Below are 23,269 nucleotides of genomic sequence, written 5' to 3'. Positions count from 1 at the left end.
CTGTTTTGTGTGCTTAGTTGCTTGCTGCTTGTGTGCTCCATTGCTTGCTGCTTCAACTATTTCTCTTGTGCATTGATAGGACAAGTGATATGCGCTGTTCATCGGAAGGGTTCTAGGGGATTACAGTTCATGGGAAGCTTACAATGAACAAAATTTAGGGTACAAGCACAACAACCATATAGTGTTTAAGGATAGGCAGGCGACAAAAGATGCTTACTCCAAGTTTATGCGAAAGCACGCGTGCAAGGTTGAAGTTGGCAAGGCGGCACCACACTTTGGGCGTAAAACTTCATTATCATCCCGTAGTCCGTCGCTATTGCAATGCTATGGTGTTGGTATGGTCGTTGCGACTGTGTGTAAGGAGCAGCGGGTAAGCCTTGTTATAGCACATCTTGATACCCGTGTGCAACCAAACAACGTGTACATGTGTGAGTTCAGACGATGCAGGACATCAAATACTATGCGCAAACCTTTCCTCTCATGCTATGCACAGCTGGAAAGTGTATGTAATGCAGGCAAAAATTAAGGTGTAAGTTGACAACCAAACACATCCTAAGATATACTCCCTCTGTCCCAAAATATAATGGCAAAATGGTTCATCGGACGGCTGATATTCCACCCAAGGACACCGCTTGGACGGCCATAAAATGGCGGGGCTGCCATAACAAGGCTCTGCAAGTCGCAAGTCTCTTATCCCCCTCTGTCCGCCGCCCGCCGGCCATTTCCCACTCCGGCGAGATGCTGACCTGCGGCCGATACCTATCCTCCGCCGCTGCCACAACGCCATCCTTTCCCCCGCTCCGGACACTAACCTTCTCCCTCCTCCGCTATCATCCTATCCGCTTCCTCTCGTTCTCCTCCGCCGCCGCCACCACCGCAGTCGAACCTGAGACCATAAGTAAAAAAAGAAAACGAGTTCCTAATAAGATAAAAAAGCCATCTTATTTATCCTAATTTGCCATCTGAGCTGTGCTAGTTTGGTACAGGCGGCGGCGGCGGCGGCGGCGCGGGTGGTGGTGCCACGAGGCCGCAGTGGAAGGCGGCGATAGACTTCAAGTGGATCCGGGACAACAGGGATGTCGTCGCCACCAACATCCGGAATCGGAACTCCGCCGCCAACCTCGACGTCGTCCTTCAGCTCTACGATCAGTACCTCGCGCTGCAGAAGGTCAGTGACCTGCCTGTTATTGCTACTGCTGCACTCCGGATTTGTTTTTGGACTGTATACTCCAATAGAACTGATAGCTTTTCACCGCCAAAGCGCGTGATTTACTAGGCTAGACATTGGGTATGATGGGTCACCCGCAAAAAAGAAGGGTATCTGTCAGATGAGATGATTCTTATCAAAGGGTAATAACTTCCATCTGGGATTATGCCCGAGTTGTTGTTTGAGCTGTGCTATATGAATGATGGACTGGCACTGTTCAGCATTTTTTTTTGGCAATAATAGCCAGCCATGCCTTGTGATTATTGTACCGCATGGTAGCTGTAGGCATTATGTAAGTTAGAATCAGAGCTAAAAGACTGACAGTAGATCGTGAATCATCGTTGTTAGTTCGATGTTTGTGCATGTATCTGCGTTGTGAATGTCTGAGTAGGCATCAGGTATACAGGGGCCAGGAGCTTGTCTAGGGGTAGCCCATCAAACAAAATATCCTGGAGGTAGTATTTATTCTCCTTAGGGCATTTCTAACCGATCCCCTAAAAGTTAGCAGAGTACATACCTTAGTGGAGTATATATACTCCACTAAAATTTGAAATTTTGCCGCACCTAGCCGATCCCCTAAAGTTAGCGGAGTAAAACTAAATTTGCACAAACTCAATCAAATTTGAACCAAAGATGATGCATTTAAACATAAGTTCAACAATAAAGTTCTCGGAACCGAACATTATACATAAATTTAACCTAAAACTAAACTTAAACTAGTTTAGGGCGAAGTGGAGGTCGAGCCAATCTTTTCGGGTGAGGCCACCCTTGGTGAGAGCTGGGTCTGGGCCGGTGCCGTCGTCGTCGTCGTCGTCGGGGAAGACGCTCTGCCACTCCCCGACGTCGATCTCGCTGTAGTTGCCCACCTCGCCGCCCGCGTTGCCGCCCTCCTCGCCCTCGTCGTTGCCGCCCTCGTCGTCGGAGATGACGATAACTTCGCCGTCATTGATGGCAAAGATCGCCCGCTCAGCCTCCACTAGCTTCGGGTACTGCTGGCGGAGCTCATCCATGTAGGCCTTGTCGGTGGCCTCGGCCTCGAGGCGCTCTCTCGCCTCCCTGTCCTCCCGCGCCATCCGAGCGGTCACCACCCCCAGCTCCGGCAGGACGAGGTGGACCAGAGCCGTGCCGAACGGAAAGTTGAGCCGCGCGTCGCGGCCGTGGAACCGGACCTGCCACCGGTCGTATTCCATGGCAGCGAGCTCGGCGGTGTCGAATGAGCCGACCCACTTCCGCTTGTGGGTCTTGTGGTTCGTGATTTCAGCCTCCCACGTCCCCCACGACCGCCGTCGAACGCCCATGTAGGTCCTCGTCTGCGGCCGCGGTGGAGTGAGGTCCGGGAAGTCCTCAAACTGCGTGAGGGGCGCGGCGGCGGGGGGATCGGCCGAGCGGTGGCGGCTCGAGGAAGCGGCCGCAAACGACGACCCGCGGGCGTGGCGGCGCGGATCCGCGCTGCGGATCGACGGAGGGGACTGGCGGCCACCCCGTCCGGCCATCCGGAGGAGGGAGGGCGGCGGGTCGAGGAGTGGGGCGGGGAGAGGAAGAGAGAGTGGGGAAATTTTACTCGGCCGCCACGAGCCGGAGTAAATATAAGGAGAGCAATGGGTATGGAGTAAATTTTTTTACTCCCCTAACCGTTATAATGGATCGGCTAGGTGTGGTTTAGAGGAGAAAAAAAGCCAAATATACTCCCTTACGGCCGGATAAGGGATCGGTTAGAAATGCCCTTACACCTTAGGATCACCGAAACAACACTCTTATTACGACAACTTATTTTGACATCAAAGTACTCTTTATTGCAAAGTGATCACCATAGTATCTTTTACAAGAGTATCAACAATCTCTACGGGTGGATCTTCCATCCACCCCACACTCACCTTACTTCTAGCTAGTTTGGCTAAATCATGGGCAGCACAATTAGTCTCTCTAGGAGCATACTCAAAAATAATATGCGGGAAATCGCACGCAACTTTTCTGGCTACCCATAAAAGTTAGAAGTAGGGCATAGGAGGAACTCATACAGTCATACTAATAACCCTGAGCTTTTGTTGAGCTCTTCCAGACACACCCTGTTAGACCTATAACACGTACAGTCATTCTAACCCTGTGCTTTTGTTTAGCTCTTCCAGATATGCCTTCTGATATATTATGACATGCATTTTGTCTTGCCAATTGTCAATACTGAATCAGAACGAGTATGTTTGCTGTCATGTGGTGGGTGATTTGAGGAGGATTAGAGTGGAGATGGTAGCTATCTGAACTTCTGAAGTAAGCGCCAACCCCCTGGACCTTTGCGGCGTGACGCCAGCCGGAGAGCGGCTGTCACACAGCAAAGGCAGGGGAAGAAATAACGTGAGGGAGAATAGATTGGTTTATTCCTGATTGATCAGAGATTAGAGGTGAGCATTATGTAGCTCACGTTACAAGACTTGAGGCCTAAGGCATAATCTAAGCAAACTTGCAATATAACTAACTAGCCAAACTAAAAGGATACGACTAATCCTTTCCTTTAGCCACTAGTGCCTACATCTGCTGGCGTTGTGGCCCCCTGTGTAGGTCTCCTGCGCCTAAAGGGGATGCCCCACATGACATTGCATTATGAAAAGCTCAATCATTAGCAGAGTTTGGTTGCACTGAACTGATGTAAGATTGCCCGCCAGTCAATTTTTTGTGTCACCGAGTTAATTTGCAAAGTTTGTAAGTTCCTTGTTCATTCACATCTCAGTGCATGGTGCTCATTCTGTTCCCTTTAAACTGTTCCATCCCACAAGGTCTATAAAACTATTGAAGACATCTGTCTTTATATTCATTAACTGAATACAATTGGTTAATTAGTTCTGTACTGTATAATATGGAGGTAACAAAAGCATTGCGACAATTCCTAATCATGGCAAATGACAGGAGGTCGAACGGCTCCGAGCTGAAAGAAATGCAGTTGCTAACAAAATGAAAGAGAAACTAGACCCGTCTTTGCGACAAGCCCTTGTTGACGAAGGTAGAATTATTATGAGTGTTTTCTGACATCCAAGTATTTGCAAATAGAATTCGGCAGCTTATAATTTTTGACTCATTTTGGGATATTTTAGGCAAAAACCTGAAAGAAAGCCTTATTGCACTAGAAGAGGATCTTGTTCAGCTAACTGATAAGCTTCAGTTAGAAGCACAAAGCATTCCTAATACTACACATCCAGATGTGCCTGTAGGGGATGAGGAAAGCTCTGTCACCAGAAAGGAGGTAGTAGATTTCCGTATAACTTCATCTGCAGTACTGTTGCTTTTTTTCTTTTCAAGGTAATGCCGTTTATGTATTTTCAACATTTCATAATTTTCAGTTATGTTATATAGGTAGGCAGTCAGAGAAGCTTCAGTTTCCCCATTAAAGACCACCTTCAGCTTGGGAAGGACCTTGATTTATTCGACTTTGATGCAGCTTCTGAGGTATAACTGTAAGAAAGTATATATTTGTACTTAAGCTGAAACAGGACTACCAGTTAGAATTAAAAGTTAAGGAGACAAACATGGGTTGTCAAACTCTCAGTAACAACAAATACATGTATGTAACCTCATAGTGGATCTATTTTTTGACTGAATACTGTGAGGCATCCTCATAGTAGATTTCGGTATGTTGACCAGCAAATTGCAATTCCGATTTACATAATAGAAACACACTCATTTGAAATGCTTTGTTGTACCCAATTATATAAATATTAGTGGCAAATCCTTTCAACTCTTTTTTGTTTTCATGTCTTCATTGGCTCTTTGGCTATGACCTGCAAATTGGATTGTTGACTAAACCATTATCTATAGCACTATGCTCCCTAATTTTTAAGGCCTCACAATCAATTGAGGTCTCCAATTTGGAATTGGGTCATCCCGTTTTGACCAGATCAACAATTTCTAAAGGAGCTCCCTCATTCAATTCTCTTACACTATGCTCCTTAATTTTGGAGCTTTTACATTGGATTGAGGTATTTCATTTTGGATTTGATTCACGATTTTGACCAAGTCAACAATTTTTCAAATCAATCGGAGCGAAACACCGTATTATAAATAAAAAGAAAAACACACTCAATCATCTCCCCACTCGCCAAACCAAATACTCCCTCGGTTCCAAAATATAAGGTCTATTTGTTTTTCTGAAAGTCAATTTTCTTTAACTTTAACCAAGTTCAGAGCCAAAAATATCGACATCCACATTACAAAATAAATAAAATATTGAAAGTCATTAAATAAAATATTGAAAGTCATTTCATGATGAATCTAATGATACTGATTGATATTGTGAATATTGGTACATTTCTCTACAAAATTGGTCAAACTTAAAGGGGTTTGACTTTTCTAAAAACTAATACACCTTATATTTTGAATCAGAGGGAGTAAAAAATAGTATATGAAAACCCAACAAGACCAACAGCGCAGCAAAGCGCACCCAGTCCTTCTAGTATAGAAGAAATCCTCGCTACATTATATATGTTCATAGAAAAAGATCAAATAACCCATGAACATGTAAATGATATCTGAAATGATAGATAAATAAATTTCAAATCCCATATAAATTATACATAGTCACAATGACAGGTATATCATCACATTTATTTATGGATAGCTTATTGGAATTATCAGGGTAAACTAAAGTAAACACCAAATTAATCATAGCAAAACAACAATAGTTAGAATCTAACACTTTTACCCAGAAAATAACAACATGACTCAAAAGCAATTGAGATAGGGTGCTTCCTGTGAGCTAAGTGTATCAATTTACCTAATGTATTGCGCAGTACATCTCACCAGGTGAGTGTGGGAGGGGATTCTGTGGTATTCATTGACTCCGTACAACTTAATTAGTATCAAGAGCATGTCGTGAGCGAGGGTTTACTTACATCTCCACAGTCTCATATTTGAGTCAATCAGCCCACCACAATATAAGTTGTGTATCCAGGTTCATACGGGCTGGCCAGGAAGAGCCGGATGCCCTGGACCGCGACGACCAAGTCGTTGAGGACCCCTGCCATGGCCTCCGGGGTGTAGTGGGCCGGTAGAGTTGATGGCGACGGCGGCGTAGTGGTGATGGGGGCCGGCGGATGGCCGGGTGACGCGCCGGGGATGAGGTCCAGCGGCGCGGACGGGAGGACCAGCGACCCCGTGGCGAGGGGCGCTGACGCGGCGGTGGTGGTCACAGCCAGCGACGGCGATGGTGGTGAGGATGACATGGTCGAACCAGAGCTGACTGATACCAAGGTGTTAGGAGCTAGGGTTCGGGCTCCTCTAGGTCGTAGGTGGTAGGGAAAGGACGTGGGCTAGAACGCGGCGGCCGGCGGCGAGGCGCCGTCCTTGCGGCTGGGTGGCGGCGGCGCAGGAGAGAGAGGGCTAGGGTTTAGGGTTCCGGCTCCTCTGGAAACCGGGCAATAGAATAGTCTTATTGCTTAATCCTCAAAATAGTCTTACAACTTGTATATATAATCATAATCTGAAAATAAACTAAGATAACTTGGGCCTTAAGCCTGCCCAGTGGGCCCCCGGCGGCCATAGACCTGGCCGGTCATAACAGACATAATCTGACGGGAGCTGCAACTCACATCCTTAAAAGTGAAGAAACTGGGAGTATGAAGAGCGGGAGGAGAGCTGGAGGACAGAGATGTGACAGCCTGCGGATGGGCAACCATCATGGTGGATCGCTTACATCTGAAGTGCTTGAAGTCACTCTAGGCGATAGCACGGAGGCAAGCAGAATAATTGTGGGATGGGTGCACGAGTCGGGAACATCCTGGCAGAGATCCTCTAGAAGCCAGATCAGAATGTGGAGGAGGCATTAGGGGGCTTGGACTGGAGTGCAGCACGTGGACGGGGTAAGGAGGCCTATGGCTGTGAGATTGCCACGCTTGAGGGAAGACATCGTCTGCCAATTCCTTGAGGCAGAACTCTGTTGCGGTGAAAGAATTCTCATTCACGGAGTGGAGGCTCGACGGCCGGGTTGGTGGAGGAGAAAGTAAAGGGGAGGTATAAACTGGTGCGGTAGTGGGGAGAGGAAGGGATGGGTGCCAAAGCTGTAAGGTGAAAATCTAACTGATAGCTCCAAGCCTCCACCAATAGACCGGCTAACGAGGTTTTGGTTAACTTTATCTGAGGGTTGAAACTTGAAAACTTGAAATTGTTGCAGAGAGGTGGCTGAACGGGGAAGCAGGAAAAACCAGTAGTTGGCGCCACCTGGTTTAGTTACACAGGATACTTGTACTAAACGATATTAAGTCAATATATGCTCGCTGGAAGGCTCTAGTTATTTTGCCTTAATAGTACAAAGTCCTGATATGAGTAGATGCCCAGATTGGTCCTGCTCTTTTCTACAAAAAGTTTGTACTATCTTGCGCAGGTTAGTGGTTCAAAGTTCTACTACCTGAAGAATGAAGCTGTTTTGTTGGAGATGGCCCTTGTAAATTGGGGTATTGCTGAGGTCTCAAAGAAGGGTTTCACACCACTCATAACTCCAGAGATTGTTAGATCATCTGTTGTTGAGAGATGCGGCTTCCAGCCAAGGGCCCAAAATACTCAGGTATGCAGTCTCTAAACGTAGTATTTGGTTACTTTTGTTATCAACAGTGTTAGAACAACCACTGCTTGTTTGGGACTGAAAGGCTTTGTTGTTATTGTTGTCATGTCAATGATTTAGTGCCTTATTTGTTTTCATGTGATATATTTTCCATCAGTATTCTGTTTGTTCTTGTTGATTATTTGGTTAGTGCTGATGTGCGGCCAGGTTGCTGTGATGGTCAATGCAGGCCAATTAACAATTTCAATTCCATTTTTGTAGTTTTGTTAGAGGGAGGTACATTTTAGCTATTCTCAGTGGCCTTGCACAGTCACTTATATTGTATCCTGCTCATTGTAATGATTACCAATTCGACTGTAATAGAAAGGTTTAGTTTAAGTAAAGCAGACAAGATTGTTACATATTACATCGTTAACTACCTAGATGAAAGATGTTGTAGAACTGACTCAAAAAGAGGCAAGGGGACCGGATTATCCTGGTTAAGCTGGTCGTTGGAGACTTAGTTCTCAATGTTATCAGTGTGTATGCCTCGCAAGTAGGCCACAGAGAGAGGAGTTCTGGGAAGGCCTGGAAGACATGGTTAGGAGTGTACCTATTGGCAAGAAGCTCTTCATAGGAGGAGACCTCAATGGCTAATGGGTACATCTAACACAAGTTTTGAAGGGGTGCATGGGGGCTTTGGATATGGTAACTGAAAGTGCGTTATATCGATTAGAGAGGGGTGAATAGGCGATTTTTATGAAAGTCTTCAAAACGTGGAAGTTATGAAGACAAACGATAGAAATAAACCTATTACCCTGCAGCGGAAGGAAGACTACACTAGGCAAGCCATAGTCAAGTATTCAATGGAGTGAAAGCACAATGACTAATAGCAGCAATGTATTAAGGATCAGGTAGGAAGATATTATGAAGCCAAACAAAAAACACAGTCACTCAGTGAAGATAAAAGATAGTGCAATCATACAATGACTTCACAAGGACCAACAGTAAGTAAAGGGAAGGAAAGGATACAACCAGTGACACGTTGAAGACAATGATTTGTTGGACCAGTTCCAGTTGCTGTGATAACTGTACGTCTGGTTAGGGCGGCTAGGTATTTAAACCTGAGGACACACAGTCCCGGACACCCAGTCCTGAACACGCAGCTCAGGACACCCAGTCCTCACCGTATTCCCCTTGAGCTAAGGTCACACAGACCTCGCCCAATCACTCTGGTAAGTCTTCAAGGTAGACTTCCAAACCTTCACAGACTTCGTTCACCGGCAATCCACAATGTCTCTTGGATGCTCAGAACGCGACGCCTAACCGGCTGGAGGATTCACAGTCCTCAAGTGTAATAAGTTTTCAGATCACACAGACAAGAAGACTTAAGTGATGCCTAATTCTCTTTGGCTCTGGGTGGTTAGGGCTTTATCCTCGCAAGGAATTCTCTCTCAAAGGCTCCGAGGTGGGTTGCTCTCAAACGACAAAAGCCGTACTCTGAATCTGAGCAGCCAACCATTTATGGTTGTAGGGGGTGGGCTATTTATAGCCACTTGGCAACCCGACCTGATTTGTCCGAAATGACCCTGCGTCACTAAGGAACTGACACGTGTTTCAACGGTCAGATTTCAAACTCACACGGCAACTTTACTTGGGCTACAAGCAAAGCTGACTTGTCTGACTCTGGACAAGATTCGCTCTCAAAGTCTTTACTCGAAGACATAGGTTTTGTTTAAGCATCACTTCAGTCATTCTGACTGGTTCTCTTGGACCCCACTTAACAGTACGGTGGTTCCTATGACTCAACAAAGAGGAAGAAAAAGACCTACGAAAGATCTAAGTCTTCGAGCTCCATAGGCTTCATGCGATGTCTTCTCTTGTCGTAGTCTTCAATGTGAATATCTTAATATACCACCTTTGACTTCAATGTCTTCATACATTTTTAGGGGTCATCTCTGGTAGGAAAACCGAATCAATGAGGGATTTCTACCTGTGTTATCCTGCAATTCTCACAAACACATTAGTCCCTCAACTAGGTTTGTCGTCAATACTCCAAAACCAACTAGGGGTGACACTAGATGCACTTACAGTAACATGAATCAAGGAGAGGATGTCTTAAGCTTCGCTTTAGCCTATGACATGATTGTAGATAACACCCTCTTTAGAAAGAGAGAATCCCATCCATTGACTTCCTATAGTGGACAATATTCTAGCCAGATTGATTTCATCCTCTCGAGAAGAGAAGACATGCGTGCTTGCCTCAATTGTAAGGTGATAACTAGAGAGAGTGTTGTCCCTCAACATAAGCTTGTGGTGGCTGACTTTCGCTTTCAGACTCATGTCTAGCAGGATAAGCGCGCCAAAGTCGTTAGAATGAAGTGGTGGAAGCTCAAGGCGGAGGCAACTCATGCTTTCAAGGAGAAGGCTATTAAGGAGGTGATCCAAACAATATGTGGATGAAGATGAAGACTTGCACATGGAAGGAAGCATCAGAGGAGTTTGGGGTGACTAGGGTAGTAGAAGCGAAGCTAAAGATACCTGGTGGTGGAACGACGATGTCCAGAAGACTATTAAGGAGAAGAAAGACCGTTTCAGATGCCTACACCTGGATAAGAGTGCAGGCAACATGGAGAAGTACAAAGTGGCAAAGAAGACTGCAAAGCGAGATATGAGTGAAGCAAGAGGTCAGGCGTATGAGGACCTCTACCAGCATTTATGTTTAAACACGAAGGAAGGCGAAAGGGACATCTATAAGATGGCCAAGATCCGAGAGAGGAAGACGAGGGATGTCAACCAAGTCAAATGCATCAAGGATTGAGCATATCGGCTTCTGGTGAAGGACGAGGAGATCAAGCATAGATGGCGAGATTACTTCGACAAGCTGTTCAATGGAGAGAATTGAGAGCTCTACCATGGAGCTGGACGATTCATTTAACGATACGTACATACATTTTGTGTAGCGAATTTAGGAGCTCGAGGTCAGGGAGGCTTTAAAAAGGATGAAAGGATGCAAGGCGATGGATCCTGATGGTATCCCCATTGGGGTGTGGAGAGGCCTTGGAGACATAGCGGTAGTATGGCTAACTAAGCTTTTCAACCTTATTTTTGGGTCAAACTAGATACCAAAGAATAGAGGCGGAGTATAATAGTACCAATTTTCAAGAACAAGGAAGATGTTCAAAATTGTACTCCCTTTCTCCCAAAATTCTTGTCTTAGATTTGTCTAAATACGGATGTATCTAGTTACGTTTTAGTGTTAGATACATCCGTATCTAGACGAATCTAAGACAAGAATTTTGGGATGGAGGGAGTACTAATTACCATGAAATTAAGGTGATGAAGTTATGGGAGAGAGTCGTTGAGCGCCGCTTAAGAAGAATGACAAGAATGACAACAAAGTCCATTACCTCATCAAGGACATGTATGATAATGTTGTGACAAGTGTTCGAACAAGTGATGGCGACACTGATGACTTTCCAATTAAAATAGGACTGCACCAAGGGCCAGCTTTGAGCCCTTATCGTTTTTGCTTTGGTGATGGATGATGTCACAAGGGATATGCAAGGAGATATCTCATGGTGTATGCTCTTTACGGATGATGTGGTGCTAGTCGACGATAGTCGGACATGGGTTAATAGAAAGTGTGCTGTAGAGACATGCATTCGAATCGAAATGTTTTAGGCTTCGTAGAGCTAAAACTGAGTAAATGAGGTGCAATTTCAATACTACTAGGCACGAGGAGGAGGAAGTTAGCCTTGATGGGTAGGTGGTACCTCAGAAGGACACCTTTCGATATTTCGGGTCAATGTTGCAGGAGGATGGTGATATCGATGAAGATGTGAGTCATCGAATCAAAGCTGGATAAATGAGGTGGCACCAAGCTTCTGGCGTTCTTTGTGATAAGAGTGCCACAAAAGTTAAAAGGCAGGCTGTATAGGACGATTCGACCTACGATGTTGTATGGCGCCGAATGTTGGCCAACTAAAAGGCGACATGTCCAACAGCTAGGTGTTGTAGTGATGGGCATGTTGAGATGGATATGTGGCCACACAAGAAATGATCGGGTCTGGAATGATGATCTACGTGGTAGAGTTGGGGTGGCACCGATTGAAGAGAAGCTTGCCCAACATCATCGGAGATGGTTTGGGTGTATACAATGCAGGCCTCTAGAAGCACCATTGCTTAGCGGACGGTTAAGGTGTGCTGATAATGTCAAGAGAGGTCGGGTAGACCAAACTTAACATGGGAGGAGTCCGTAAAGAGATATCTGAAGGACTAGAATATCACAAAAGATTGGACAGGGGTGCATAAAAGTTAGCTATCCATGTGCCAGAACCATGACTTGGTTTCAATATATTACGGGTTTCAATTCTAGCCTACCCCAACTTGTTTGGAACTGAAAGGCTTTGTTGTTGTTGCACAGATGCTCAAGCAATAGAATTATATAAGTGCAATTTCTGTACTATATGCTTTCTGCCAGTGTGTTATGGCAGGTTATAGTGGTACCTTGTTACTATTCAATATTCAATAGTACTGTGCAGAATCAAATCATATGACATCTTTATGTCCCTTACATGATGATTTTAAATAATCACTTGTGCCATCTTTATGTAGGTCTATTCAATAGATAACAGTGATCAGTGCCTCATAGGGACTGCAGAAATTCCCGTTGGAGGCATCCATATGAACTCTATCCTTGCCGACTCTGATTTACCTCTAAAATATGTGGCATATTCACACTGTTTTCGCACAGAAGCAGGTGCCGCAGGTGCTGCCACTAGGTATCTCTGTTCTCTTCTTCCCTTAAAGGCTGTCTTTGAGTGTGTGTTTTGATTTAGGAAGTTTCCTTATAGTATGCTCATATAGAAATTACTGATTGATGATGGTTCAAGTCCGTAATGAAATTGTTTACTCTTTTTTTTGTGTGAAGTTGCTGAGTTTCAGTTAATCTGTCTTGAACAGGGGCCTCTACCGAGTACATCAATTTAGCAAGGTTGAGATGTTCATATTCTGTCGGCCAGAGGAAAGTGACAAGTACCATGAAGAACTTATAACCATCGAAGAGAATCTTTATGCATCACTTGGACTTCATTTTAAGTATTTCCTGATCTTCTTGTGAGTTTCTAAGTCATAAACGTTCCAAGGCCAATAAGATTATTCTCCTCTCTCGTAGAACTTTGGATATGGCAACAGGAGATTTGGGCGCTCCAGCCTACAGAAAGTATGACATTGAGGCATGGATGCCAGGCCTGGATCGGTATGGTGAGGTAGGCAGCAAGTATTTCTTGCGCCCTGGCAACTTGTATCCATTTTGAGCAGTTCTCATGTTTTCTGCTCAAAACATATGCAGATCTCAAGTGCATCAAACTGCACGGACTACCAGAGCAGGCGGCTGGGTATCCGGTTCCGGCCAGCACCCTTGGAGCCTCCACCGTCGACGAACAGCAAGAAAGGGAAAGGGGGTAGTTCAGGTCCGACGCAGTTTGTCCACACGCTCAACGCAACGGCAGTCGCTGTTCCTCGCCTGATCATATCCATTTTGGAGAATTTTCAGCAAGAGGATGGTACGGTGGTGATTCCGGAGCCGCTGAGGCCCTTCATGGGTGGGCTTGGCGTCCTCACCCCCAAAACCAAATTATAGTGGCAATTAAACTTCTTTTTTTGCGGGAGGCATTTAAACTATTTAGGAGGGGTTTCTTTTTATATGGAAGTGGCAAGTGCCTAGAAGAACCTGTTAGGGCATCTTTAATGGTTGTAAGATAGTTGTTGGTAGACTTTGCCGTATAGGATTTTTGATGATGTGTCATACAATAAATGAGGAAAGAGAGGAAGGTTGTATGTACATGAACCAACATCCATTGCACAAGCTTCAATGTAGAATGAGAGAGCACCTCATTTATTATCTTACATCCTATTGGGCAAACTAGATACAACCCATTAGAGTTATTGGATGTTAAGGTGTTAGTTGATGACATGTCATATTTTACCAACAAGCTAACATACAAATTATTGAAGATGCCTTTAATACCCACCACTGGTACTCCCTCTATAACTTAAAAGAAGTCATTTTCTGACACTGATTTTGACACCATCATAGTGTAAAAAAATATCTTATATTAAGTTACAGAGTAGTACTCCCTGTGTTCCTTAATATAAATTATTTTAGAGATTTCAATATGGACTAAATACGGAGTAAAATAAGTAAATCTACACTTCAAAGTACGTCTATATTTAGAAATGGAGGGAGTAGAAGATAATTTTGAATCTTAACTAAAAATTGAGGTATCTTATTTTATTTAGAAATGGAGCCTCTCGTTAATGCTATGGACGTGAAAAAAAAGTGAAACCACAATTTTGGTGAACATATTTTATTTTCCTTCTCCGCACGAGCAGGAACGGTCTTTGCAGCGATTGGTTTCCGGGCACGATTAATTGGGCCATCTTCAAGGCTAACCGCTTGTTTAGGCGCTTGAGCAATTTAAAAATAATAATAAAGCTAAAAAATTGACATTACTTTTTTTAGAGCAACTCCATCGGGCTGACCTATTTCGTTCATGCGCGTTCGTTTGGGTCGCGGCGGACAGAAAAATCGGTCCAACGCGCCGATCCAAATGGACACGCGTCCGCTTTTTGTCAGCCCGTCGACCCATTCGCGGTCCAATTTTGAGCCTGATTTGTGTTGGCGCGGACACGGGACGGCCGCGCGCGCCGCACACCAACTACTCCCCCTGGCCCGCCAGTCGGTGGCAAAGCATCCATCATTTCCCTCCACTTTCCTAAAAACCCTCCTACCCTACGCGCGCTCTCGGCCGCTCGCCATGGACGACGCCCTCGAGGCTGCCGCCGACCTCACCTCTCTCGCCTCGTCTGGCCACGTCTCCGCCCCCTCCGACAAAGGCAAGCCCCCCCCCCCCCCCCCCCCCCCCCCCCCCCCCCCCCCCCCCCCGCAAGACCGCTGCGCCGCCCAAGAAGAAGAAGCATCTGATGCTCAAGGAGCGGGCCGTGCAGTCGGCCAAGAGGAAGGACCGGAGGCACGCGACGGACGCAAGCCCGGAAGTAGCGGCTGTCGCCGCCCTCAGCGCCACCGCACAACAGGAGGAACCTACGCCTGAGTGGCCGCGACAACGAGGAAGGCCCTGCTCTACCTAGGGTTAAACCCTGGCCAACACGGGCTCGTCAACGTTGCTGTGGCCGCTGCCAGCACCGGCTCATCCACGTTTCCTCAGATGGTCCTGCCAAAGTCGCCCCGCGCGTCGGCGACGCACCCAATTCCTGGCTTCCACGTTTACCTGCAAGCCTCCCGACTCTCCGGGGAATGCTCGTCGGAGGTGAGCATGGTGCCCGCGCCCACGCCCATCGACCTCAGCACCATGCTGATGGCTGGTGCCTTGTCATACTGAGGGACCAGGAAACGTGCGTTGGGAGATACCAACCGATGTGCTCCCCGGCGCCCGCAACCTGTTCGACACAATGCCTGTGGCATCATCTTCGAGGGTGGTGCGGCTGTTGGAGATATGCCTTAGAGGCAATCATGTATGATGATATTTCCTATGTGTTTATGAATAAAGATAGTCCTTGGACATTATCAATGATGTGTATCAGCAAGTATGTGACTTGTTTGTGGGACTATGCATTGTATGATGACTGTCCTAAAAGGTCCCTAGTCGAAAGGGCTATGTGGACGCGCAGCCAACTAGACTAGCATATGACACGGTCGATGGCTTGGTCTCACTAGCCATGGAGCATTGGATGCTAACCGAATAATATGGACTTGGAAGGATCTGGTCGGATTCGACGTAGTCGGATCCGAGTCGAGATAAGGTCCGAGTCGGACAGACCCAACTATGAGACGCAGCGATATGTCATCTGTGAGTCTCGAGTACAACATATGTTCTATGTCCTAAGACTTGAGCTGACGCATATACTCGGGATGGTGACAGACTTGCTTTGGGCTGACCAAACGCTACTCCGTAACTGGGTAGTTATAAAGGTAGGTTTCGGGTTTGTCCAGAACCATGATGCGAGACGTGGTCGAGCAAGATGGGATTTTCCCCTCCGACCAGGAGAGATATACTCTGGGCCCCTCGTGTGATCCGACCAGGATAATCATGGCCATGCGACAAGGATTATGAGATAATACGATTTGTGGTCGGCATCACTGGAACGAGAAAGAGGTCGGGCTAGCACAAGGATGGCAGACTCGCCTTGAGCCCGACAACATATATCGTGTGGCAAAAGGAATGGAAGTATGATGTACATGTTCGCCTAACTAGCTTCATAGTCTGTTTGGTGTTCGGCATGCCTTGCTAGAGGCCGCTACCAACTGTGCAGTTCGGAGGTGATCCGAAGTGCGACCAAGCCGGCTTGAACCTAAGGGGTCGCGCGCTTAAGGGAAGGAACCTACGAGGTCGGATCCGAGGACACTGGTCGGATGTGATCCGAGTTGTATTCGGATTGTGGCCAAGTAGACTTATGGGCTTTAGGGTCCGTGCGAGGCCCAAGTGTTGAGCCCGCGACGGACACCTATATAAAGTGGAGGTGCCGCACACTCACGCGATTGATCGCTTCGGCGCTATCACTAGGGTTTGCATGTGTTACGAATAGACACCTCCACTCACCGCTAGTTGTGTGATCGGACCTAGCAGTCCGCCGCACGACGTTCCTCCTGCACGCGCGGATACTGTTAGAGGCGGTGCACTTGCGCCGCTCCGGCAAACCTGTACGTGGGAACCGACTACCGGCTGTACAAGGGAGATCGGATGAGGAGGAGACGATCCACGCGGACGCGCTGCCCCAACTCTTCTTCCACTCCACGGTGATACGTCTCCAACGTATCTATAATTTTTGATTGCTCCATGCTATGTTATCTACTGTTTTGGGCAATATTAGGCTTTATTATCCACTTTTATATTATTTTTGGGACTAACCTATTAACCGGAGGCCCAGCCCAGAATTGTTGTTGTTTTGCCTATTTTAGTGTTTCGAAAAAAAGGAATATCAAACGGAGTCGAAATGGAACGAAATCAACTGGAGAAGTTATTTTTGGAAGGAAAGCTACCGGATGGACTTGAACCCCACGTCAGGAGCCAAGGGAGGTGCTCACGAGGGTGGGGGCGCCCCCCTAGGGCGCGCCCCTTGCCTCGTGGAGCCCCCGAAGCTCCACCGACGTATTTCCTGCACCCATATATACTCACGTACCCTAAAACTTCCAGAACAGACAATAGATCGAGAGTTCCGCCGCCAGAAGCCTCCGTAGCCACCGAAAGCCAATCTAGACCCGCTCCGGCACCCTGCCGGAGGGGGTATCCCTCTTCGGTGGCCATCTTCATCATCCCGGTGCTCTCCATGATGAGGAGGGAGTAGTTCTCCCTCGAGGCTGAGGGTATGTACCAATAGCTATGTGTTTGATCTCTCTCTCTCTCTCTCTCTCTCTCGTGTTCTTGAGGTGATACGATCTTGCTGTATCGCGAGCTTTGCTATTATATTTGGATCCTATGATGTTTTCTCCCCCCTCTACTCTCTTGTAATGGATTGAGTTTCCCCTTTGAAGTTATCTTATCGGATTAAGTCTTTAAAGATTTGAGAACACTTGATGTATGTCTTGCCGTGCGTATCTGTGGTGACAATGGGATACCACGTGATTCACTTGATGTATGTTTTGGTGATCAACTTGCGGGTTTCGCCCATGAACCTATGCATAGGGGTAGGCACACGTTTTCGTCGTGATTCTCCGGTAGAAACTTTGGGGCACTCTTTGAGGTCCTTTGTGTTGGTTGAATAGATGAATCTGAGATTGTGTGACGCATATCGTATAATCATACCCACGGATACTTGAGGTGACATTGGAGTATCTAGGTGACATTAGGGTTTTGATTGATTTGTGTCTTAAGGTGTTATTCTAGTACGAACTCTAGGGCTGTTTGTGACACTTATAGGAATAGCCCAACGGATTGATTAGAAAGAATAACTTTGAGGTGGTTTCGTACCCTACCATAATCTATTCGTTCGTTCTCCGCTATTAGTGACTTTGGAGTGACTCTTTGTTGCATGTTGAGGGATAGTTATATGATCCAATTATGTTATTATTGTTGAGAGGACTTGCACTAGCGAAAGTATGAACCCTAGGCCTTGTTTCAACGCATTGCAATACCGTTTACGCTCACTTTTATCATTAGTTACCTTGCTGTTTTTATAATTTCAGATTACAAATACCTTTATCTACCATCCATATACCACCTGTATCACCATCTCTTCGCCGAACTAGTGCACCTATACAATTTACCATTGTATTGGGTGTGTTGGGGACACAAGAGACTCTTTGTTATTTGGTTGCAGGGTTGCTTGAGAGAGACCATCTTCATCCTACGCCTCCTACGGATTGATAAACCTTAGGTCATCCACTTGAGGGAAATTTTCTACTGTCCTACAAACCTCTGCACTTGGAGGCCCAATAACGTCTACAAGAAGAAGGTTGTGTAGTAGACATCACACGACACTGCGCGCCTAGTGGTAACGAACTGTGATCCATCTCCCGTATCATGTTCTTGGTTGTTCTACGCGTAGGAAAATTTTAATTTGTAGTCAACGCACCCTACCGTAGAACCAAACAGTGGTATCAGAGCCTCTGCTATAGGATTTGGATTCAGATCGTATGCATATTAGATATGTGGAGGCGATAGATGAGATCTGTTGTTGTTGATAAGATTGGCTATGTGCACGGTTGATGAGATCAACTACACATGGGGATCGATGTGGCTATGTTTTCTGATGATCGGAATCGATGAGGTCGTGATACAACCTACCCCTACCGGCGGTATCCGCCATCGGGGTTAACAGTGAAACGTAAATCCGAATCGGGCTCGCAATGATCGATAAGATCGGTCAGATCAGAAAATTCGGCGTGATCGGAGTTCAGATGTGATCTGTGATTTCTGAAAACGTCGGGCGCTGCCCCTTCGAACCCCGCCCGCTAACCGTCTAGCGGGACCACTGTGTGCGTAGCGCCTTGTATTTCGTACACGATCACTCAAAACCGATAGAATGCGATTCTATGCATAACTTTATTTGCAGGGTTTGATGTGAATAGTATGGCTCATGTGTATGTGATGCATGTGTGTAAATTATACATGGCCCGCACGTCATGTTTGTCAGCCGGCAGGAGCCAAAGTGCCATCATTTCATTGTATAACGACCTGCGTGTCGACTTATGACTCTATGTAATATTCATTACTAGTTGTAGTATTTGGATAATAAAGATCAGGTTGGCAGCTTGGCGGCCCGGCGTGACAAACAAGATGGAGTTTTTAGATGGTCATCGAAGTTGGAGCCGACTTGAAAGAACATCCATGAAGGAGCCATACTATTTCACAATATATGTTTTACTTGTGATTGTTATGCTTCTTTGTTTCTATGCATGTTAGAATGGTAGAAAGATCCCTCATGAATATCAAGTAAATTGCCATTCCCGATGTTGCACCTTCGCACGTCAAGTACGTCTAGTAGTGGGCTCATAAAATTGGGGTGCTGCTAGGTGTCCTTGAACTGAAGGGTTCATGTACACGGACACGCACTGCATTAGGTTAACTTGACAAGGCTATCAAAACGGTTTTGGGCCTTGTGGCAAAAGAGGTCGGGAGCCGGGGTATGAGATACCTATCCGACCGACAGGAGTCGTATAGAGATACGATTAGTAAGGAGTTGCTTACCGGATATGCATGTTGTCTAGCAGTGATGCTAAATCTCACTAGTCACATGTGATAGTCGGATCCTGAATCACTGAGAGTTTGCGGAGGGATGCTGACTTCAGTGGAAGTATTTCTGTTTAAGGCTAGAATTACTCTACATAAACACATTGCTTAGTGATTGCATATTTTTCTGTTATAGATCAATGGCACCACCTGCTCAACCCAACTTTGCATTGAAATCAATTCTGGAAAAGGATAAACTGAATGGAACAAACTTTACTACCTGGTATAGAAATTTGAGAATTGTTCTCAAGCATGATAAAAAGGAACATGTTCTAGAGGATCCGCTTCCAGAGGAACCTGCCGATAATGCTAGTACCACAACCAAGAATGCCTACCAGAAACTCGTTGATGAATCAAACGAGATCAGCTACCTCATGCTGGCTTGTATGGAGCCCGATTTGTAGCAGCATTTCGAAGACGTTGGGGCTTTCTATATGATTGAGAGTCTCAAGAGCATGTTTCAGGTGCAGGCTAGGACCGAAAGGTTCAACGTTTGGCGATCCTTGATGGATTGTAAGCTGAAGGAAGGTGTTCCATTGAGCCTGCATGTGATCAATATGATCGGATATGTGCAAGCTTTGGATCGGTTGGGCTTCCCGCTCTTGGATGAGCTGGCTACTGATGCAGTTCTGGGTTCTCTTCCGCCCAACTATGGGACGTTCATCTCGAACTATCATATGCATGGCATGGATAAGAAGCTCACTGAATTGCATGGGATGCTCAAAGTGGCAGAGCAGGATATTAAGAAAGGCACGCATCAAGTGTTGATGGTGCAGAAATCGGCTAAGTTCAAGAAGAGTTTGTCCAAGAAAAAGGCTAAGGCAAAGGGCACGGAGACGGTAACCTCCACCGCTGCGCCGAAGTCTGGACCGGACTCAAAGACCATTTGCTATCATTGCAAGGAAACTGGTCACTGGAAGAGGAACTATAGCAAGTGGCTTGCAGAGCATGGCAAGAAGGCCAGGAATGCTGCTTCAGGCAAAGGTACACTTGTTACATATGTTATAGACATTTACCTTGCTGACATACCTAGCAGCTCTTGGGTATTTGATACTGGATCGGTTGTTCATATTTGCAACTCGATACAGGGGCTGGTAAGAACTAGGCATGTGGCACAAGGGGAGATTGACATCAGGGTCGGCAACAAAGCAAGAGTTTCTGCGTTGGAGGTCGGCACGATGCAGCTCCAACTTCCTTCTGGATTTATTTTGGAATTGAATAATTGTTATTACATTCCTGCACTTAGTCGGAACATTATTTCTGCCTCATGCTTGATGAGTCAGGGTTATGAATTCAATTTAAAGGACAATGGTTGTTCGATTTATTTGAATGGTATGTTCCACGGCTATGCAACCATTGTTGATGGGTTATTTATATTGAATCTAGAATAGGAACCGGTCTATAACGTGAATGTCAAGAGGCATAAGCCTAATGAGATAAATCCGACATACTTCTGGCATTAGCGGCTTGGACACATTAGTCTGAAACCTATGAAGAAGCTCCATGATGATGGACTCCTAACTTCGACCGACTTTGGGTCGTTCGAGACATGCGAATCATGCTTGCTCGGCAATATGACTAAGTCTCCTTTCGCAAAGAGTTGTGAGAGGCCATCCGAGCTGTTGGAACTGATACACAGTGATGTGTGTGGACCAATGAGCACAACTGTCAGAGGTGGCTATCAGTACTTCGTGACTTTTACCGACGACTTGAGTAGATATGGATATATCTATTTGATGAGGCACAAGTCAGAGACTTTTGAAAAGTTCAAAGAGTTTCAAAACAAGGTTGAGAATCAGCTCGGCAAGACTATAAAACTTCTATGATCTGATCGTGGAGGTGAGTACATGAGCCAGGAGTTTGATGATCATCTAAAAAGCAGAGGTATAGTACCTCAGCTCACACCTCCGGGTACACCACAGAGAAATGGTGTATCGGAACGGAGGAATCGTAACTTGTTGGACATGGTTCAATCTATGATGAGCAAATCGGATTTACCCTTGTCATTCTGGGGATACGCTCTAGAAACTGCAGCTTTCACACTTAACAGAGTACCATCAAAATCCGTAGATAAGACACTACATGAGATGTGGACCGGGAAGACTCCCAGTTTGTCTTTTCTAAAGATTTGGGGTTGTGAAGCATTTGTCAAGCGACTTATGTCAGACAAGCTTACACCCAAGTTGGACAAATGCATATTCGTGGGATATCCAAGGGAAACCTTGGGATCTAGCTTCTACAACCAGGAAGAGAACAAAGTGTTTGTTGCTCGGAACGGGGTTTTCCTTGAGAAAGAGTTTCTCAGTCGGGAGGCTAGTGGGAGGACGGCCCGACTCGAAGAAATTCGAGGACCACTCAGGGACGGCTCGGCTGGTGATGAGATCATACCGGAGTCAGTTAGGGAACCCATAGTGGAAGCGGCACCGGAACCACAGAGGTCGGAAAGATTACGCAGAGTGCGTGATGTATTATTGCTAGAAAGTGACGAGCCGGCCACGTATGCGGAAGCGATGGTGAGCCCAGATTCCGAGGCATGGCTGGAGGCCATGAGATCCGAGTTAAAGTCCATGGATGGAAATCAAGTCTGGGACTTGGTTGATCCGCCGTTTGGCATAAAGGACATTGGTTCCAAATGGGTGTTTAACCGATGTGGATGAAAATGTTCAGATCCACAAAGCTCAGCTTGTCGCTAAGGGTTATGGACAAGTTCAAGGAATTGACTACGACGAGACTTACTCGCCGGTAGCGAAGCTGAAGTCGGTAAGGATCGTACTAGCTTTAGCTGCATATTTCAATTACGAGATATGGCAGATGGATGTCAAAACGGCTTTCCTTCATAGAAATTTAACCGAGGACGTGTATATGATACAACCTGAGGGTTTTGTCGATCCGACTAGCACTAGTAAGGTATGCAAGCTCAAGAGATCCATTTATGGGTTGAGGCAAGCATCTCGGAGCTGGAACATTCATTTTGATGAGGTCGTCACTGGTTTTGGCTTCATCAAAAGCGAAGAGGACTCTTGTTTATACAAGAAGTTAAGTGGGAGCTCGATAGTGTTTTTGATCTTGTATGTGGATGACATACTACTGATCGGAAATGATGTTTCGATGCTGAACTCGGTCAAGGAATCATTGAATGGCAAGTTTTCTATGAAGGACCTTGGTGAGGTAGTTTACATTTTAGGCATCAAGATCTATAGAGATAGATCGAGGAGGCTGCTCGACTAGAGCCAAATCACGTACATAGATAAAGTGTTGAATCGGTTCAACATGAGTGAGGCCAAGAAAGGGTTCTTGCCTGTCTCACATGGTATAAGGCTAAGCGAGACTCAGAGTCCTTCGACATCTGATGAGCGAAGTAGGATGAGTAGGATTCCGTATGCCTCGACAATTGGATCCATCATGTATGCCATGATATGTACACGGCCTGATGTTGCTTTTGCAATAAGCCTAACAAGTAGATACCATGCCAACCCAGGTGAGAGTCACTGGGCAGCGGTAAAGACTATTTTGAAGTACCTGAAAAGGACTAAAGAGATGTTCCTAGTTTATGGAGGTGAGGAAGAGCTCGTCGTAAGGGGTTACGCCGATGCTAGTTTCCAAACCGACAGAGATGATTGTCGATCACAGTCCGGATTCGTGCACGTCATGAACGGAGGAACAGTGAGCTGGATGAGTTCCAAGCAAGATACGGTGGCCGATTCTACTACATAAGCCGAATACATTGCGGCTTGTGAACCTGCAAAGGAAGGTGTTTGGATCCGGAACTTTCTGGATGATCTTGGTATTTTC

The 23,269-nt window shown here is 46.0% G+C and overlaps 1 protein-coding gene across 2 annotated transcripts; it reads left to right on the top strand.

The window, feature by feature from the left end:
• Positions 1–637: 637 nt before the first annotated feature.
• On the top strand, positions 638–13,637 carry LOC125508618 (serine--tRNA ligase, chloroplastic/mitochondrial). Of its 2 annotated transcripts, none has more exons than XM_048673375.1 (10): positions 638–898; positions 987–1,168; positions 4,106–4,199; positions 4,291–4,439; positions 4,550–4,642; positions 7,572–7,751; positions 12,345–12,511; positions 12,693–12,827; positions 12,904–12,997; positions 13,081–13,637. In XM_048673375.1, exons 1-10 carry the CDS (start codon positions 739–741, stop codon positions 13,369–13,371), a joined length of 1,545 nt encoding a protein of 514 aa, XP_048529332.1. In that variant the 5' UTR covers positions 638–738; the 3' UTR covers positions 13,372–13,637. The 2 variants fall into 2 exon arrangements, with proteins under 2 accessions (XP_048529332.1, XP_048529333.1); XM_048673376.1 differs by having other exon boundaries at positions 663–898; positions 993–1,168.
• The last annotated feature ends 9,632 nt before the right edge of the window (positions 13,638–23,269 follow it).

This window comes from Triticum urartu, chromosome 5, assembly GCF_003073215.2.
Source record: "Triticum urartu cultivar G1812 chromosome 5, Tu2.1, whole genome shotgun sequence".
Classification (NCBI taxonomy): Eukaryota; Viridiplantae; Streptophyta; class Magnoliopsida; order Poales; family Poaceae; genus Triticum; species Triticum urartu.
This window is presented reverse-complemented; position numbering and strand designations above follow the sequence as displayed.

Coding starts and splice junctions, on each gene's coding strand:
- LOC125508618 (XM_048673375.1), top strand. CDS start 739: ATGCTGACCTGCGGCCGATACCTATCCTCCGCCGCTGCCACAACGCCA. Junction 1,169..4,105: donor AGTACCTCGCGCTGCAGAAG/GTCAGTGACCTG, acceptor GGCAAATGACAG/GAGGTCGAACGGCTCCGAGC. Junction 7,752..12,344: donor CAAGGGCCCAAAATACTCAG/GTATGCAGTCTC, acceptor ATCTTTATGTAG/GTCTATTCAATAGATAACAG.